A 21,388-nucleotide genomic window follows, 5' to 3' on the forward strand; every position below is an offset into this window, starting at 1 on the left:
GATAAGTATAACCTTTGGAAAATAAACGGTGCGGGTGTTTTTAAGAGAATCTACAAACGTGCATCGTTCTTGACCTGTTTCCTTGGAGCAAATCTAAATTTAGGTGCTCTGTTCACATCTGAGCGCAAGACACGGGCTGCTTCTGCTCTCCATCTGGGTGTCAAGAGTTTTAACCCTGTCTAAATGAAGTCATTCCCCTTCACCGGCTATCCTGCGATCACCAAACAGTCAGTTCCAAGTTCCAACTGTAAACAATCTCACACTTTCTAGAAAACCACTCAAAAACACTTTTTGAAATTGCCATGGGGTGCATACCATGTGGATATTATTATTGCTTTACATGTTAATTATGATAATATAATACAATAGTGACTTTTTTTATACACAAGCTTTTGTACACAAACCAAAAGAACATACCATTTATAGGGAGAATCAGTGCCATTTGGGACAGGGCCATAGTGAAGGACTTGGGCTGTGTGCTTTCTTGTGGTGCCATCAGCCAATCAGCATCAGTATGTGATAAATGACCAATCATGTACTGGACACTTTCAGAAGTCAGGCCTTGAATCAATCACATGAGTCCCATCAGAGGCTATGAGCCTGAAAAGAATTCACATTTCATTTCAGTTCATTATGCAGAAAAGATAATACACATCATACAGTTAGATAACATCATGTATTCAGTTACATGTTGTGATCATGATTATTACAGTACATGGAAAATTTGGTAGTTTATGTTGATTCAGTGTTTGCATCATCTGACGTTCTTGCAGGGGTTGGCGTCGTCTCTTCACAGGAGTTTGGTCACCTTAAAAATTAAACTGTAGATGGCGTAATCTTTAGTTATCAGAAAAGCAAATGGAGAATAATTAGCGTAGCTGCTGTTCATAACATTTCAAGCAAAAGATAATCATGTGCATCTGATCTGATATAACTGTAATACAAGGTTATGAGACGCATTATGTGAATCTCATAACGAAAGAAACTACATACATTTCACAAACTAATACTAACAATAACACATGGATAAATAATTTATAGTTTATTCAGAATATACTTAGTAATCAAACATAATTGTGAAACATCTAACCTGTTCTATTAAATGCTAATGATGCAAGAAAAAAAAGGGTGATTTTACCCGATCTTCCAAAGATAAAAAACGCTCAAAAACAGAGATCAGAAGCACTCCACAGTAGACCAAGCAAAACATTTCCTTACATAGCTTACTGCTGTTGAGATAACATATGATTTTGGCCCTCTCTCAAAGAAAACCAGGTGAAATACATAAAACCCGCCACAGAAGCACACATGCATCAGCCAGGACTGAAGTGTTGCTCTGCTGGCCATTTTTGGGTTCTGGTGAAGATTATTGGTGACAATCTTAGATATAGTGTTGTCTGCAACCCAGGACTAAAAGCACGATGATTTGATTCTGCACACACAATAATGGGTTCAGTATTGGATCTTTGGTGATTGTTGTCATCGCTCTGTCTGGTCTAATAAAACACACTCACAGTAGTGAATCGATACCCGCTTCTCTTCACAGAACTGACATGTTTAGCTCAGCTGCCTCTGAAGTCTTTTTGTAAACAACGAGAAGGGTTCATCTCTAACAGACAGATTTGAAGAAAAATAATAGATTAGGCATGGTCCATGTATTGTTCTTTCATTTCAGGAGGAATGAGAGAGCTGGAGAACATTCTCTGAATTCCCCTCTAAGGCTCTGAGAGGCAAAGAGCCAGACAGACTCTTTATCTCACTGTCCAGAAACAACTGGATTTTAAAACAAGGCTCACAAGCTCAAAAATGTGCATGTCGTCCAATGACCAGTTGACCTGCATCATTGATTTTACTCTTGGTTGAAAAGCATGGATGTTCATTAAACACAAGCATGATTCGACAGAAATTGCATGCACTAAATGTGGGCTCACATCCAGTGGCAGATTAAGACTCTCTGACGTCTGACGTCAACCCAACTTTCATTTCCAACCAAAATCCAACGTCTGTCTGACGTTGGGTTCTGACATCAACCCAACTTTCGGCACTGACACCTAGAGTGCACCCATACATGAGCGTCGCAAGGCAGTTTCATTTCTATTGAAAGAATGCAAAACATGCGAAACCGCACAGCACACTCCCAGAATCTGTATGGTGCGTTTACACTAGCCTAGCGCGGAGCAGAGCGAGCGTTTTCAGTTCATATAGAAGTTTAGCTTAAAGCTCAACTTCCATTGGAATTCATTGAAAACGCTCGCTCTGCTCCGTGCCAGTGGGACACGGTAGTGTAATATGGGCGTTGAAATGAAACGCACGTGCTCACGCAGTAGTGTGAATCTGGCGGTAGATCGTGTGTCCACAAAAAAACATAAAATAATTAAAATAATAAACTTTCAACAAAACATTCAGGGAATTTAGAATGTTCTGATGAAAGGGGATATATAGGCCTAGGCTAGAAATACGTTTGAGAATTAATCGCTTGTTTTAAAAGAGAAAAAAAATAATTGCGCGATGCCCCTGGGCACTTGCCCAATTGCTCATATCGTTAATCTATGCTCACAGGGTGAATTCAGGGTGATTGGGACATTTTTGCCATTGAGATGACTTGGAAAAAGTGTCCCAATCAACCTAAATTCATACAAACCCAAGCTTTAAGATGATTTATGCAAATTCTTTAAAAAATAAAATATAAATTTCTGCTTTTAAATCTTAAAAAAATGGACTCATTCCATTCCATTTTATATGTGCCTCGTAACCTTGATTTTACATTTGTTTATAATAAAATGAGGTCAAGTCAAAATAATTGCTTTCAGTAAATCAACACACACAAATGATGTCCATAGAACTTAACTTGTATTGAAACCAGAATATTCCTTTCATTTGGCTTATGGGATTCATTTTATTGTAACAATTAACTTTTTTTCTGAACTTGTTTCTTTTTGCTTCTAGTGTTTGATTTGCATCACATGTATTGTTTTGAAATTTGATTAAAAGCTTTATCTTAGTCTCATCTGATTACAAGCTCCTTTCTTTCTGGGTTACTATTACACATTATTGGCAAACTCCAGATGTGTTTTATTTGGTTCTTGAGTAGCAGCTTTTTTTGCTCCATCCTCTTGTAGTTCTGTAAAGTGTGTTCTTTAGTAAAGTATTCTGTAAAGCTCTTTATATGATGGAGCCCTGTACCCCTTCAAAACAATCCCTATTTTTTTTTTTTTTGCGTTGAGTTTTTAGTGACAAACCTTTATAACCCGCTATATCAAACCTTAATGGTTTGATATGCATCCTCTTCCTGACAATTGAGCCACATTCATATTTGGATATCATTTTCGGATCTTTTGCATTTGTTTTATTCTAGCTTTTAATCTTCTTCAGTCACATTCACTACAGACAGACTTATTATTCAAAAAGAATAACCAATAGTCAGAGGACAATCAAGTTTCAATAAAAAAAGGAGAGAACTTAAAAAAAATGGTTAAGGGTCTAAATACTTTCTATTTTACAGATGTCACTTTCTATTTCTATTTTAGTGATGTTTGAAATAAACCATCCCAAAATACTCTCTCCTCCACATTTTCTCTTCATTTATAAAGATTTCTTGAACTTTTGTTCAGCCAAGAACTGATAAACTCTGGCTGAAACGTATAAAATCCTCCATGTTTTCATATTCCAGACAGACATCAATATTAGCGTCACCTAACCAAGAATAGAAGCACCTGTCAAACACCCGTTTGTGTTGATAACAAGTCATTATAATATATACACTTGTCTTGGATTGGCTGAGTGATATATTACCACGGTGAGCCGTAACAGAATCCCTTACATTGTGCACTTCATAATGTTTACGCAGCGATAACTAGTGTCCTCAACGTTTACATCATTTTAGCTAAGATTGTTTATGATGGCGCAACAAATGTCTGATAGCTCCCAGCTGACCCAGGCCCAATGATATTCTTTAAAGCCAAAATTTAGCAGGAAGTACACAGACATGGAAGACTTCAATAGGCACATTCTGGCAAATAAAAGCCTTGTATCCTGTATTCTGCATCTTGTTTTGAATTTATTTTCTCTGCCATTGAATATTGCTTGTTTGATGTGGCGCCAAGTCGTTTCGCTGGGAGCTTAATGAAAAATTTGGTTCCACTAAATGTCGCTTTTATTTCTTTCTGTAATAACATGGAATTTGGGCAAGTCACTTGGCCCATGAAAGATGTGTTCCATATGTCACGTGCACTCTTAGTGGTAACGTTTTTAATTATCTGTTGGTCTGACCTTTACAGAGGAAACCAGAGTAGCTTGATCTGTGGCCCTGAGGGTATTATGGGCCACAACGATTACATCCTGTGACATCAAATTTATTTGATGGCACAATCTTAAGCCCAAATCTGATGTAAACCTCTGAAACCAGTCAAAACAAATCCTGATCATGACCAATTCACAGTTTAACTGCTAAGTAAAAAAAAAAGAAAAAAAAAAGAAGGGCAGTAATTGTCCAGAATTAATATATCCCACTCAACAGTTTACGATGGAATGGCTAAAAAGACAAAGTAAACCAATCAACAGCTTTAATGAAGAAAAGCAAAAATCACTAAGCAACAATATAGAGTAGTGGTTCTCAACGTTTGAATTGACAGTGAAAATGTAGTCCAAAATGTATTCAAAGTCCCCTTTAATAATGTTTCTTTTTTGTGTGTGTCAATATATTAAATTAATATAGTTGAGAACCACTGATATAGAGGATGATGAAACATTTAAATAACTCAAATTTAAGAGCATAAGAAAAGAGTTTATTGAACGCATAGGTAAATTTATATATATATATATATATATATATATATATATATATATATATATATATATATATATATATATATATATATATATATATATATATATACACACACACACACACATATATACATACATATATATACATACACACACACACACACACACACACACACACACACACCTACCAATACCTTTTACTAATGGACTATTTACACAAATTCCATTAAAAGAATAGTGGTATCATCTACTACAGATTCAAATGCACGTCCACATACTGTACCCTCCATACAACATATCACTTACCTAATCGGTCACTTACCTGCAGTTTTTGACTACAGCAAAAGTAAAGCAATTTTCCTATAGTAGACAGTTACCATGCCATGAAGTACTTGAGTTCAAGTCAAGCAAAAGAAAAGTTCTTCATGCTGTCGCTCTAAGCCAGGATCCACTACTGCTGCCCCTACTGACAGCATAAGAAAACATGAAAGACATTCTGATTGAAGGTTAGTTTTTCCAGAGATTACCAAAAAGAAAAATATATATAAAATGAATAAAAAGTAATGTGCAAGAAATTCTTTCAGTTATCTTTTGGTCAGGAACATTTCATCTTATACAAAACAAACACGCCACAGTCCAGATGTGAAGAACAAAGTGTTTATTTTAGTGAACCTTAAAGATCAGAATAAATAAAGGGTGAGCGTTTGTCTGTGTTATTCTTCTCTCTCATGCAGAGAATCATAGTGTCATTCCACAGTACCTCCTGGAGGGTTGCTACTTCAAACTTTAAATAATAAAATTGCCCTATTCCTCCACTAACGTTTGGTGCCCAGCATGGGGTTGTAGTGCATTCTTTTGTAAACCTGTCTAAACAGACTTCCTCTCAGGACCGAGTGCTGCAGAACATGGCTGCTCCTTAGCTGACCAGTGACAAAACACAAATACTTTATGTCCAAAAAGAGGCTTTGGTCAAATGATCCCTTAAATATTCACAACTACCAACACTGAAATTTCAAATAAAAAAAATATATATATTAATAATTCCATAAATTACTAATAAGATCATCACAGTTGATGTGCTAATTCAAAGATTTATCATTTCAGACAAGTAAACAAAATCATGTACAAAGTTGACAAAAATAATATGAACACCTGCAAAAGCAAATACATTTGGTATACACAACAGATGACCCCCCTCACACCCCAAATAATCTGTTCAAATCCAGGGCTTTAAACACAAAAACAGTCTCATAATCAAGCCGGTTAAGATGTGTAAAAAGCAAACAATAGGCGTTGTGTGAGTACCAGGCGAACAGCATCGTCTCTCATTTGAACTTCAGGCCCCGTGTTGGCCTTTCTAAATGTAGTGCCGAGAGAGTGAGGAGTCCTATGAGCGTTCCTGAAGTCAGCGGGCTGTGCAGCCAGAGGTTGGCAGGTGAAAGGTGAGAGATAAAGGTTAATTTAGGGAGGGTGACCTTTCTGTGGTCCACAGGAGCTCGATGTAGGGCCATTTGGTCTGTAGACAGCGCTTGACTGGAGTGTCGTCTGTACGTACCATGGGGTCCTCAAAACCCATGACCAAAGCAGTGCCCTCGACATAACTCACCTGGTGGAGAGAAACACAAGGGGTGAAGAACATGCAACACATTGGCATACATCCAGTCAACTTCCTGACCTTCTAAATAAAACCTAGCCCCTGTTTCTGGAAATGCCAGTGTTTCTCTCTCTGTATGTGTCTCATTAGAGACCTGGCCTCCTGCTATGACATCATCAGACATAAGACAGTCGATGACTTCCATATGGAGGGCGTCATATTGCCAGGAAGGAATCTGCCCTTGACAAAGTGTCACGATAAACATGCGCCCTCATTTTTCTGAACATTTTGTGTTACTATTATACATTGTGTTACCCAAGTGAAACCTGTAAATCCATTCACTTATATAAAGGCTGCATGCGTGTTTCACAAGGTCTAATAGTGCAGTATTGAGTGTGATGGGAGATCCACTGACTCCTGATGACCTTTAAATCCATGAAATAAGCTTCGCTCTCCACAATCATCAAGACTCAGAGACATCCCTTCACACAGAGACAAACATCACTCACCAAGCAACTTTTTTTTCTCCCCCAAGTTCATTAGCATTGCCTAATTCAACCCAGTCTTGAGTAAAAGCCATAAAGCTCTATGGCACTCCCTCTGGTGGCAGCCACAAACATCTCTACACCAACATTACCAGTCCATTATGCAGTGAGGCTCAGACATGCTGACAGCACAAATCTCTCTGTTCAAGTCATTAGGAAGCAGATCACACACTTGCAAGACTCCACTTGTCATTTTTCTTCTAAATGGCCAACTAACCTCTGCTCAACCCTGTGTTTCAGCAAAAAAAGTTGCTTTTGTCATCAACCATGAACGTTGCCATCAGTTTTCCGAGAGTTAAGAGAACTATCCATCAAAACAAACACATTGATCTCTGTGACTACAGATAGACAGATTGATTAAAGAGTGCAAAAGCAGCAAATAGGCAGGTGTAGAAAAGGATGTTGAGGGATGATCTTTTGAACTTTGAAGATCTGAGAGTGCAGCTTACTATACTTCTACTATTCCATATTTTTCAAGCAGCCCATTTTACCCAACCCCACCATTCTTCATTTTACAGCTGTACTCTAGCTTTTGGCAGTAGAATGCAGCGGAAGGAAGGGTGACATCTTCTAGCTGACTAGACTATAAACTATAACCAGCCATTTCCAGGCCCAATAAAGCGCTACAGTACATCTTGTTTGAAGGCACACATTCATCATGGCTGCCAGTCAACTGTGATCGTGTGGAACAGTGAGGTTATCCATGTTAGTTAGAACATGCCATAAAACTTGTCAATACTCTTTGTATGTTTACTTTAAATAATCCAAATATTTCCACTAGCCTGACAGATTTCATGTTTTGAGTTTTTTTTTGGCATAGTCACCTGAAGATAATAGTCTAATGTTGGTCAGCTTGGCTTTGTGTTCAGTTATGTCTATATTTTTAAATAAATATTTATTTATTTTCAGACTAAAACAAATGCATGTGTGGATAATCAGTCATACTGGATACACAATGATTGAATAAAAGAAGTGACTGAACCAGTACCACATCAAGAACTGATTGGTTCCCACACTTTTTACCAATGAATTTCCATGGACCAATGAACAATGATTTTCTGGAGATTTCACACACATTTTTTGCTGTGCATTTCTAGTTCACAGTTTCTAGTTGAGTATAACTAGAAAACTGATCTTAAATATCTAATAAACCAGGAATATTCTGGAAAGCATTTAAATCCCGTGGAAATCTGCAGTTTTCTCTATGGGCAAAGATTCAGTCCTTGCAAACATCTTATGAATGTACACTACTGTTCAAAAGTTTTTTTATTCTCACCAAGATTGCATTTATTTGATCGAAAATACAGTAAAAACAATATTGTCAAATATTATTATAATTCAAAAGAACAGTTTTCTGTTTTAATATATTTTAAAAAGTAATTTATTCCTGCGATGGCAAAGCAGTCTTCAGTGTCACATGATCTTTCAGAAATCATTTTAATATGCGTATTTGGTCCACAATATTTTTGTGGAAACTGTGATAGATTTTTCAGGATTCTTTGATGAAATGTCAAAAGAACAGCATTTACAGTATTTGAAATAGAAATCTTTTGTAACATTGTAAATGTATTTACGGTCACTTTTGATTAATGTAATGCATTCTTGCTAAATAAAATAATTAATTGTGACATGAAGCAGGAGTGCTGGAGGAAGACAGAATGAGATCAGATCCCTCTGGATGATTATATGACTCGAGCAGAAGGGAAATCTGGGCTTTGGTTTCAAATGCCAGTATGGTCCATGTTATGGCCAGGAGCTCCTTACATTTGCAAGGTGTTTTGTTCCTGAGAAAGGGCCCCTGTGAATATACGAGTGGCACAGAGGAAACCTCAACAATAAAGGCTGCACACTTTACTGCTGCTGGCTAATGCGTTTGCCAGAGTAATGAAGAGTAACCTGTGTGTCCTCAGGGACCTGATGTGGCAATTCCTACCCATTACCCCTTAACTTGACTTGACTTACATTTACATTTACATTTATTCATTTAGCTGACGCTTTTATCCAAAGCGACTTACAATTGCTATATATGTCAGAGGTCGCACGCCTCTGGAGCAACTAGGGGTTAAGTGTCTTGCTCAGGGACACATTGGTGTCTCACAGTGGATTCGAACCCGGGTCTCTCACACCAAAGGCATGTGTCTTATCCATTGCGCCACCACCACCTGTCAATCTCTTCTGTCAATCTCTTTCTCACACACACATGCACTTCCGTTAAGAAGCATAGGTCACACACACTCCTTGATAAATGAATGCATGAGGTCGACGGGGTCCTTTAGTGCTTAAGGATGGCATGTGTAAATATCATTAGCATTCTTTATGGGACATAAGACTGGCATGATACATGAAAATGATTCACAATGGTAAGAAAAGCACAGAAAAGACATGGAATGAGAATAAGTACTTGAATCAACACCAGAAAGCATAATAAAAGAGTCTTTGTTTTAAAAAAATTGATTTAAATGCTTTTTTTGTAAACAGAAAAAAGAAAAGAAAAAAAGATTAGATTAGAATAGAATAGTTACCACTTGAATTTTAACAACTGCTAAAAATGTGAACAGCAACAATAATAAAGTTCAATCTTCAACTTCCTTTTTAAAGCATATTTAAAAGTTCTAGCCGGGTTTTTCAATTTAATATTGGAGACACTTGAGAACCAATGGAGAACATTATTCAAAATATTTCCTTTTGTGTTGCACAGAAGAAAGAAAATCTCATATGTGCTTGGAACGATGGGTGAGTAAATGATGACAACTTAATTATTGAAACAGTTTCAGCTCTTCGTGGCTTCAATATACTCTGCCCAGTCTCGAAAGCTGTCGACACTCGCAGGAAACACTTGGAACGTTAGTTTGGGTTTCAGGAGGCTAAGAGGTCTTAGTGGTGTGGGCCATATGACGGGGTGGCTCACAAACTCCACATCCCAGGAATCAGACAGGATAAGACTGACCCACCAGCGCTTTCATGCCAGCAGGGGTAATATGTTATTAAAGTGTGCTTGCATGAGTGGCCATTAGAAAGCAAGCGCAGTGTAGTGTGTCTTACCTTCTCATTGTGGTTAGACTGCTTCAGGCCATTATAGTGATACACGGGAAATGAGTCTGGGATCACGGAATCCTGGAAAAGAGGACGACACGTGTCAGCGCGGACATGTACATCATCAGCTCAGTGGAACATCAGCAAACAGCTCTATGTGTCCTTAAACACTAACATATAAAAGACAACTTAACCAAAACATCCAATTCCAGCTCAAACATCACAACACACTGCATAAACTCAAACCAAAGAGCCTAAAACAACGGTCCAGTGGATGGTTTTAGATGTAATGACATGCTCAATGCTGACAGCAGTCACAGCACACTGAAATACATTGCTTTAAGTCCAAAACAATCACACCCCCATCCCGTGGAGCTGCTGAATAGACTCGATTACAAACCGGAGCCAGAACTCAGCAGACCAACTCAAACTAGCAGCAAAACCCAAGCACACAGTCTTGACAGGAGCCAAATACTTCTGTCTAGCCCCCATACCACATGCCTGCCTCAATGCCAAAACTACAACAGCGAGTCGAGTGCGTGCATGTGTTTGAGTGGGCCTGAAATAGGGTTAGAGTATTTGATTTGATGGTAAATTGAGGCCTTTTTTGTATGTATCCCTAAAGCCCTAATCTATTTAACATAGAGCAGTGGAGCTGCAAGTCCATGCCAACTATAACCGTCAGCTTCTCCCTCTCTCTCTCTGAGGGGCTACATGTACATAGATTTTATCTGGGGCTGATTGTAGGTTTATTTGAACGCAATAAAAAAACAGTAAGAAAAAGCAAACAATGTTGAGCAAGAGCAAGAATCAAGGGGAAGAAAAAAAGACAGCAGGATAGCCAGGATAGGAGAGTTAGCCCTGTTCCAAAACCTAGTGAGGGACTGATTTTAAACTCCCTACATTGGCTGCAACTCTGAGCACCACACAAATACTCAACTCACAATTGATTCCAATAGAGTTTGAGGTTAACATGTTGCTAAGATAATGGCATATTACTCTAACAAGCTCTAATAAATAAATACAAATTTGAAATATACGTGTATATACTAGGGCTGTGAATAAAAGATGCTTATGGCGCATTTCCACTGCATGGTACGGTACGGCTCGTATAACATGGTACGGTACGGCTCGTATAAACTTCAAAAAAAGAAATGGCTGAATCGTGGTCAGTGGACGAGGTGCAGACGTTCCTCTCGTTGGTTGCCGAGGAGTGGATGGGGAAACACGGAATGAAAAATTCGCATTTAATATAATGATGTCATGGCAGTAGAGACGGCAACTATAACGATCAGTCCCACCCACTTTGAAGCGGTACTACTGTAACTGCAGTTGAAAAGCAAACGAGCTAAAGCGAGCCGAGCCGTGCCGTACCGAGTCGTACCACGCAGTGGAAAAGCGAAGCGAGCCGAACCGTTCCGCGCCGAGTCGAACCGTACCGAGCCGTACCATGCAGTGGAAAAGCGCCATTAGGCTGTTGTCATTGTAAGACAATGCCCAGATCCAAAATACTGAAACTGTTACACATCCATTGTCTTTCTTGACTGTCTATGTTCACTTAAGACATAACTGACTAGGTTTACTAGGATACTTGCCAAGATAGGCCTTTTGACAATTTTGTGTGAGACGACGACGTGATTTCTGGGCGTGTGCTTCGAACAATGGCGTAGGTTTGATTTGAACATTGGTGGGGACATAAAAGGGCATTTTTGCACTTTTGACCGCAATTGCATTCCATCTAAAGCCTTTATATATAGATATGGTAGCAACCCACTCATAACATAATTTTGATTACGTAAACCAAGAACATTAGCTACAATTCAACGTTCTGTTCTTTATGATAAAATACCTAAACAAGCATGTAACAGCAAAAAAAATTATTCAAGGATTGACATTTAAGGTTAAGTCTAAATTTACTATAATTAATCAAGTTTAACAGAGACACAACTTGAACTTTTCTCTGTCCATAGTGCAATCGACAACATCTCTCTTTCAGTGTTATTTTGTGGATATTTCAGCTAACAGTTTGCTTCATACATTCAGTTTAACGACAATAAGTTAAAGAGGTTAAACTTCATCATTCAACTGAACTATGTATGTAGGCTTTGTTTAAAACACTTACCTTACCCGATCCATGCACTAAATGCACGTCCTTGAAAGAGCGGTTTTAAAGCGGTTGACCCATTTTAAATGCGTGAAAATTACCACAACAGTGGTTACATATATTACAGTGCTAAAAATATTTTAATTGTTGTTTAATGCTAGGGATAATTCAGTAGTCTAGCGCAGGGTTCACCAATCTCGGTCCTGGAGGGCCGCTGTCCTGCAGAGTTTAGCTCCAACCCCAATTAAACACACCTGAACCAGCTAATCAAGGTCTCACTAGGCATACTAGAAACTTTCAAACAGGTGTGTTGGAGCTGGTTGGAGCTAAACTCTGCAGGGACAGCGGCCCTCCAGGACCGAGATTGGTGAACCCTGGTCTAGCGTGTCAATTCTCTTTACGTGGCATGTGTAAGCCTCTCTTTGGAGGCTTTGAAAGTGTCTAAAGACTCCGCTGCTCAAGTTGACTTAGGCAGGTCATTCCACCAGCAGGGAACAGTCAAGGTAAAGGTCTGTGAAAGTGATTTTATGCCTCTCTTGGATGGCACCACAAGACGCCATTTTGGTCAAATGTTGTAAACTTGTTTGAACATTCAGCATGTAAGAGAGACCGTACATGCAATACCTGATCAGGAAAGAACTCCAGCAGAAACTGACCCAACAGAATAATACCCAATCCCTCTGGATCCAGCTTACTCTTCATCAGATTCACACTGAGAGAGAGAGAGAGAGAGAGAGAGAGAGAGAGAGAGAGAGAGAGAGAGAGAGAGAGAGAGAGAGAGAGAGAGAGAGAGAGAGAGAGAGAGAGAGAGAGAAAAATGGGGGATCACAAGAGGTATAAGTTATTGTGCGTGCATGCGAATGTTGCATGTTTTCTGCATGTATTGCTCATTGGCATCCTTGGCCAGTAGTTTGCATGTGTTGTCTGAGGCTGTTGTCAAAATTAGCTATAATCATGAATTATGTTCAGATTCTAAACGGTGAGTAATGCTTGGAATCTGACTAAAACAACCTCAGTGATGTTAAAACAGGGTAGACTTTTCCTTTTAAAGTCATACAGCGAGACTGATAACATTACTAAGGCTTTCCCACACAAACTCAGTAATAAGAGGATGATAAATGCTTTCTCATGCAATCACAGGTCACTTTAACTTACACATAAAAATTGAAACAATAATAATCATTTGCCAAAATTCTGATTATATTGTATGTGGATTCAGAAGAGGCCAAAGCAGGGTTCTGACTTCACTGACACTTGTCTAAACTGCTTTAGACAGAACAGGGTGCTGTGTAAAAACAAACACATGACCTACAATTTATTGTCAATTTAACGTTCATGTAACAACCCCTTTGAAAGGCTGAAGTTGTCTTTCAAGCTGTCAAAGTTTGAAGTGATTTAAAAAAAGCAGGTGATTTGAAATCAATCAGATTTCCCTGGCAAGCTGTTTAAGAGGTGAAGGTTTCAAAGAGCTCTGGTGAGTGGATTTAAATGGGGCTTTAGATGAAGGACCCTTTCTTCATCTAAAGCCCCATTTAAACTAACATTACTCTCTAAAGCCCTATTCGGACATGACTAGTTTAACATGGAGAGGTGGGGTAAAGTAATATTTACCAGAGCTTCTTGGTGATTTTAGTCCCATCCGAATGTGCCATCTCAGTAATCATTACAATGTCAGTAAAGATTACGGCGACTTTTACCTTCAGTAAAAAGGTCTGGAAAAATTACCTCAGGTAATACTAATCCCGTGTGAATAGACCCGCTGTAAATATGTACTTAAATATTTCGTCATTTCCTGTTTAAAAGTAGTTTTCCGTGTTTTTTCAAGTATGGAGACGCTTGAAAAAGCATTCAGTTGCGTTCTAGACGCTGGGACAATTCTGTGGCAAAAATCAAGTGTTTTCCACATACTATTCAGATCAGAAAGAAGATCGAAAGCACTTGTTAGAGGCACAAAACATATTTTAGCGTTAGGTAAGTGCCTATTACCAACACAGTCCAATCTGAAGTTAATTAATACATCGCTTGACTGGACATATCGGTTTTATATATATATATATATATATATATATATATATATATAAATATCTTGTTTGCGCACGTGATATCAGGAAGCAACGTAATACACACATGATGACAGGAGGTTGACGGCGATCGAGTTTCTCCTCAAATCGAGTTACTCCTCCCACTTCTGCTAGTTTTACTGAGATATTTTATCCCGTGCGAATTGCCAATTACTATTACAGACGTCCTGTGGTAAAATTGCATTACTCCACCTACCCTTGTAAAGTTAATCCCGTCCGAATAGGGCTTAATTCTCTTCTCTACGTGAGTCTGTTTGAGTGGCATGTGAACACAAGTTGTGTAAAGAGAGGGGCATAGGTGTTTTAACATGAACAAATCTGTTCACATCACATTATGACACAAATGTCACATGTGAATTAAGCAATAAAATACAAGATGATGTGCTATATTTGTAAATTACAGCGGTTTATTGCTTTAAAAATGCTTACTGTAAATAATATATATATATATAGAGAGAGTTTTTAAACTCTTATGTTTATCAACTCTTATGTTGGTTTCTTATGTTTATCAAGGCTATTTCTATTTTAGAATATTTTAAAATTTAATTTGTTATATTCAAAGTTGAATATTCAGCAGCCATTACTCCAGTCTTCAGTATAACATAATCCTTCAGAATTTATTCTTATTTGGTGCTCAGGAAACATTTCTTATTATCAACAACATTTAAAACAAGTTGAACTGCTGATTATATCTATCTAATTATATTAACATAAAAAAAATGTTTAAGATAATGGCAGTTACTATATTGTGTATTTTAGCACTGCTAGAATAATGTACTGACCAATCAGCACCCAGGACTGTAATGATCTGTTTTATAATCAAAAACTTCATATTCACACACTCAAACACACATATAAACTTACTAGTCTGGCTCGGAGACGAGATCCAAGGCTTTCATAACATCTTCAAGCAGCGTGTCTGGAATGAACCCATTATCTGAAGATAAGCAGAAAGAGGAAAGAGGCAGATGGTTAGAGCTTCTGAGAGTCTTGATCACCACCCACACAGTCTGACTGTGTCTTATGCCCAACATTAAACATGAGTTTCATCTCTCTAATCGAAGCCATTCTGCCGACCACGCACACACGTGCACAAACATGCCCAGACAATGGCTGATAAATAGATGGATGTGTGCTGTATGTTGTTTTTCCTCCTCTCTGGTCTCCAAGTGTCAGACAGGATGTTTGCAGAGCAGCTGGTATGCTAAACTCTTTTCCGTTCACTATAAAATGGACTCTCTCCTTCAACTTTCCTGCAGTGACTAGATTAAGAACAATAAATATCTGTCCCACGACATGAAATTAGATACAGTCAGGCGTTTTGAACAGTGCGTTAAATAGCACTTTGGCTAAAATAATGTCTATATTATTGCCATAAAGGTATTCACAAAACTTTACTTACAATGTGATGCATTTCTGAGAGAAATAGAATATTCAGTGGGAAATAATGTAGTACAGTGGATTCATTGTGATGCACAAGTTTCAGAAATTATTCTTTAGAAACGGAATGCACTGAATAATAATGTATAATAAGACATGGGACATTTATTAGGAAAGTAAACAAGGTTCATTTTGATTTCATGTTGTTTTAGGATTTTAGCAAGCATAACACTATGCTACAGAATGTCACTACACTGCTACACTGTCAGATGCTTGAGAAATTCTGCAAGTGTTTTTTCTCCTTTAGAGAAATGGAATGCGTGTAAAAGATCTCATTTCTGTATTTGGAGCTGGTATAAACACATCCAAAGTGTAGTAACTGAAACTGAGCTGAAATACACAGGCTCTTTCTCATCACACACACACACACACACACAGTATTGTTCTTATTAACGCGAGGAAAAGGAATGTTGTTTACGACGCCAAAAGGCAAAAAGATGCCAAGCAAGAACATCTAATCTCGTTCTTGATGACACTTTGAGTGTGTGTTGTAAATTAGATACTTTAAATCAAAACTTTGGAAGACGACTTGGATTCTCACTTTGACACATTCAGTGATATATAAACGCACACAAAACTCTTCTACCTGACATGAGACTGTGCAGTGGGCGATCTCGGCTCCAGGTTCTCCTTTATTCCATCAAAAGCCCTCTCTAGCTATTCTCAATATTATCATCAGGAGTCTTAGATTTAATACAAGAGCAATAAATATCAGAGACAACAGACTCTAGAAAAATAAAACACTAACAGGATATACAGGCAAAGATATACTGCACTACATATGACTAAGGGAGCATCAGGGGTTTGTTCATAAAGCTAGACTGCTGACTTTGTCATCTGAGCACAACGACTATCTTAAATGATAAATCATCATGTGAGACCTTCCTCCCCACAAATCCTCAGCAGAACTGCTAACAAATAAATCACTGCTGGTCATTTATCATATATAGGACATATTTGCAGACATTTAGTCTGCAATCATTACTAGAGAGAAAGTAATCAGTGGGTTTGTTATGTTAATATTTGTTAATCTGGGGAAAACTACAGAAATTTTGGGATAACATAAAGATCAAAAAAATTTAGTAAGATTGTATTTTTAATTAATAGGTCACGGCTTCCATAAAAATATTAAGCAGCACAACTGTTTTCAACATTGATAAAGATAGGAAATGTTTCTTAAGCAGCAAATCAGCATATTACAAACATTTCTGAATGATCATGTGACACTGAAGACTGGAGTGGACTACTGAAAATCCAGCTTTGCCATGTCAGGAAACAAAATTACACTTTAAAGTATATTAACATAGAAAACATTTCAAAATATCCATTTTCACAATATTTTTGATCAAATAAATGTAGCCTTGGTGAGCACAGGAGACTTCTTTCAGAAACATTTAAAAATCTTACTGAACTCAAACTTTTTAAAAGTTTCTGCTTGGTGAGAACCTGAGAGGTTAAAACATTTTTGTTTGTTTGTTTGGGAGTTATAATATCACTGTATCAGGAAATGCATATTTGTAATTCAGTTAATATGCCAAGATCTGTCAAAGATCAATTGTGTGAAATGTTTGGTTTTGTTTGTTCTTTCTATGTTAAGGTTTGGCTTGTCAACTGAAGCATGTTTAAATAGTGGCAGTGAAACCATATGTTGGTGGATGTGAGGGAGTCTGCGAATGTGCATTCTTGTCATTATGACTGATATCTGGCCTTGTGTAAAGAGATACTGTGGGAGAGTCATCAAAAGAATGGAGGGCTTAACCTTATAACCTAAAAATGTAGCCACCGACTTGCATATCTGATCCCCATATATGCTCTCACTCCCTTACACTTGTAGAATTCTGTGTCACTGCTCTTTGACTCCGCTGAAATAACGCCTTAGCATCAGATCAAATTTGGCCTTTTCTTTTCCATTTCCCATTCTCTCCTCCCCCAACCTCAGTAACAGTAAAACATAAACAAACAGGGAAAGTATTGGATCTTTGCACTGTCTGATAAGCTGCAGAGATAATAAACTTGCTCTGTTTTGTGAAGCTACAGCTCATCTTCCTCTCAGAGAATGACAAGTTGACTCAGCTGCTGGGGTTGAGTTGACATTTTGAGTTTCTGTAGTCTCTTAGGCCGTGTGTTCACAAAGGTTTTTTTTTTTTCCCCGAAGCTAGCTTATTTTTCCAATTGTTTTCATATGATATGTATATCTTAAACATATGAGAGATATGTATATCAGTTCGCTAGATTGCCATCTGCCAAAACATTGAAAACAATTATATAATTAAAAACGTAACGTTCTCATTTTCAGGAACCATTGTATGTGGGTGGGACAAGACCCATCCATAATTTTAAGACCACTGATATTGACCCACTCACATCAAGCGCTCACAGCTAGGCATTTTCAGCTCGCTAAAAACGCTTTAGTGGACACACGGCCATTTTCGCGCTCACAAACACAGTCGCAGACAAATGAAATGCTAAGTTTTGAATAAATTTACCTTCCGGATCAAAGGTCTGGAATACTCGTCTGGCCTGCTCCGATGGGGACTCGGGGGCAACCAAAGCCATCTCCTAGAGAGAGAAGGAAATATGAAATAGAAATGAGTGTTGTGGTATGGGAGGCATTTTTGCGATGTTAAAATACTCTTATTCCAAGTTTAATGTGTAGAGACAAAGATAAGCTGTTCATAAGTTGATTTCCTGTTCATGAGTGGATGAGGGAGTGCTGAGTTCATTTGGCCTGAGTGTGACCATTCTCTTTGAGGAGCCGGGAGACATAAACCGATGATGCAATGTGCATTAAGCGCCTTTGCTGAAATATGACAGTAAAAATTTGAAAATGTTTACATGAACTGTACTTGCATCATTTTGTTTGTGTGTGCATTTGCGAAGTGACTGAGTGAGTGATTATGTTTTGGGAGTGTGTAAATGATCAGGAGATAAACTCATAAATGGCAAAATTGTACTTCCACCAAAAAATCTTGTAGATCTTTAATGAAAACAATCTTCTATCTCTCTCCCACATGCACACAACTCACAAACAGACTACGGATTTCGCTGATTAATAGAAAACAAACCAAGATCCATGTGTGTTTGTTCTTGGGACAACAAAACACATCTGTGTGTGTGTGTATGTGTGTAAAAAACGACTCAAGCTGGAATATGCAGAGTCAGCATGCACAGCTGAATCACGTACAGCTAAAACAGTTCACAGAGTTTTCCATCTGTACATTCCAATAACGTTCAGTGTCATTTAGCCTCATATAGGAATCAAGATTCGGAACTAATGTAGACAGCATTTTTGGGCAGCATTTGAACATTCATTACAATGTAGGCCTACAAGATGAAAGAAATATGCAACATCATGCACAACAAAGTATCGATAAAATATTTCCAACTACTTAAAAATGTACTATTTAATCTTTGTTTCTTTAACCACCAAGTGATCAGAAAGTTTAAAATCAGTGCCATTTCATTAGGATGGTGACTAATAAGGTAGTTGCCTATCTAGGCAATTAAAAATGTGGAACAGAGCTTGAGTGATGCAAACTTAATCTGACCCGTTTTGAACCCATTCACTCTGTCTTTCACTCACACACTTTCTGATTCCCATTATTAGAAGGGGAGGCAGGGGATTATGGGGTTAACTAGTTCTCATGCTGACTGATGGTCAGAACCAGGTCAAGTTATCAAAACACTGCATGGGAATTCATCAATACTCTTTGAATGTGGAGAACAAATTCCAATGGTAATATGAAGTAGTGTCTGTAATTAATAAACCACAAAATACTGCTGTTTAATTGTGTGTATACAAGTCTGCATGTTCTGAGTGAATGAGAGGCAGTTTCGTCTATACAAATACAAATAATTCAAAGTTTTTTTTATAAACGAAGTGTTGTATTTTCATTCGATTACATTGTAGTTTTGATTAAACTTTTCAAGTTTAACTAATTCATTTGTTTAACAGTTTTGATGACAAATTTGTACTAATTATTGCTTAAATTTTAATAAATAAATAATACATTTTAAAAATTCAATTAATTAGACATGTTTTTAATTATAATTTTTTTATTAAAGACATCATGGCTTGCAAATGAGCGAAGCATGGCAGTTGTTCAGTGTTTGGATGTACAAATGAACACAAAAGTATTTTTTTAGTTCCTTTATCTGAGCCTCTGAAGAACCAGTGGGTTATGTGAATTTCTGATGTGGAATTGTTCAAGTTCAGACAGATTATCTTTCTCTCAAAATCGTTCAATACTGTTTATGCATCAGTAAATCAAGCCAGTGACTAAACGATCAACTTCACATTGTTTCTCTTAGTAGGATGAAAATAATCTTATTTAAACTGTGATTAAAATATATACAGAAAGCATCAAAGAACAATCCCTTTCCAATAGCCCAAGCTGTCAATCACACAGCGCGAGTTTATCTGGACACTTGCCATAACTCGTTATGAAATCAATGACGCTGTTACACTGCACAACAAAGCTCTTACTGTATTTACATCATGTTTGCAATGGGTGAAAGCATTAGTGAGAGTGCAGAAACTGTGTTGCAATGATAAGATCTTTATTCACGCGATCAACAGACTGTCATCTGCTCAATGCTCATCGCTGCAACCTTTTATGTGATGGGAATAGATCTAAATACTTTAAAAACTTCTCATGATTCGTTAATCTCGATAGCTGTAATAGTAAAAAAAAAAAACCTAGAGGTACCGAGCTCCACTCACCACAAAAATACTGTGGGAAACACAGTAGGCTATATATATATATATATATATGAAAAATACAAATTTAATTATTATTAATTACTATTAAAATCCATGATCAGGATTTTACCACCTCCGCCTTGTTTTGAGCCAGGAAAAACCCTGCTTGGCAATCACCCACAACACCTAGGCATCAAGTTTTGCACAGGCAAGACCCACTCACATTTTATTAAGAAAATCTAACAGTCTAGTAAAATATGAAGTGTTTTACTGCAATCAAAGAGAACAAACATTAGCAATGAACATACAAACACGGTCATGCAAGAGTGAACATAAACACAGGCTGTGTACTTTCACAGTATGCTTTCAGTGCAAAACTCACAAATATCTCCTCTTATTTCACAGAGAAAATATACAGCTCGCAGTCACACTAAGACAGAGGGACAGAGCAACCGAAGAGATAAAACGCTAAAGAAAAAGAAGGTACAAAGGACTGAAAAAGTAGATGACAAAGAGAAGTTGCAGCTGGATAGTGTTTGCTTTAATACTACAATTTGAGCTAGTCCTCCACACAGACAAACTAGACACCTTTCCACAGTCGAATGGCAGATAGTCAGAATAAAATTAAACTCTCAGAGCCCTTGCCTGAGGCCATGTGGAGTTATAAACCCTCATTCCTCAAATAATGATTTGTTAGTTTTAACTTATATCAGTAGCACGTAGCTCAGCAGTGGTGAAAGACTGAGAAAAATGAATGAGTGCTTAATAAAAGTGAGAAGTTTCAATAGGTAGTGGATGCGGAGACATCTGCAATAAACTATTAAAGGGATAGTTCACCGCAAAATAAAAAATTATACTATAATTTACTCACCCTCAAGCCTCACCCTAGGTGTATATGACTTTCTTCTTTCAGCCAAACACAATCGGAGTTATATCAAAAAATATCCTGGCTCTTCCAATCTTAATAATGAGAGTGAATAGTAAGTGAAGCGATACGTTTTTTGTAAGGAAGTTTTTGTAAACGTCCCTATTTATAACTTTATAAAGTATAAATCACTGGCTTCCGGTAACGGCCATCCACGAGTCTAGTTCCAGAGGAAAAGT

The 21,388-nt window shown here is 37.6% G+C and overlaps 1 protein-coding gene across 1 annotated transcript in view; it reads right to left on the reverse strand.

Annotated features, from left to right (window-relative positions):
* Nucleotides 1-5,428: 5,428 nt before the first annotated feature.
* The window catches only part of mindy3 (MINDY lysine 48 deubiquitinase 3), a 42,610-nt gene continuing 26,650 nt past the window's right edge, over nucleotides 5,429-21,388 (reverse strand). Inside the window, exons 11-15 of the mRNA XM_084090087.1 lie at nucleotides 18,069-18,141; nucleotides 15,007-15,079; nucleotides 12,686-12,773; nucleotides 9,967-10,038; nucleotides 5,429-6,391 (exon numbers count right to left, since the gene is read on the reverse strand). Coding sequence (XP_083946213.1) covers nucleotides 6,242-6,391; nucleotides 9,967-10,038; nucleotides 12,686-12,773; nucleotides 15,007-15,079; nucleotides 18,069-18,141 — 456 coding nt within the window. The 3' untranslated portion in view covers nucleotides 5,429-6,241. The remainder of the gene's footprint in view (nucleotides 6,392-9,966; nucleotides 10,039-12,685; nucleotides 12,774-15,006; nucleotides 15,080-18,068; nucleotides 18,142-21,388) is intronic.

The sequence above is a fragment of the Abramis brama genome (genome assembly GCF_963993115.1).
Source record: "Abramis brama genome assembly, chromosome: 17".
NCBI lineage: Eukaryota > Metazoa > Chordata > Actinopteri > Cypriniformes > Leuciscidae > Abramis > Abramis brama.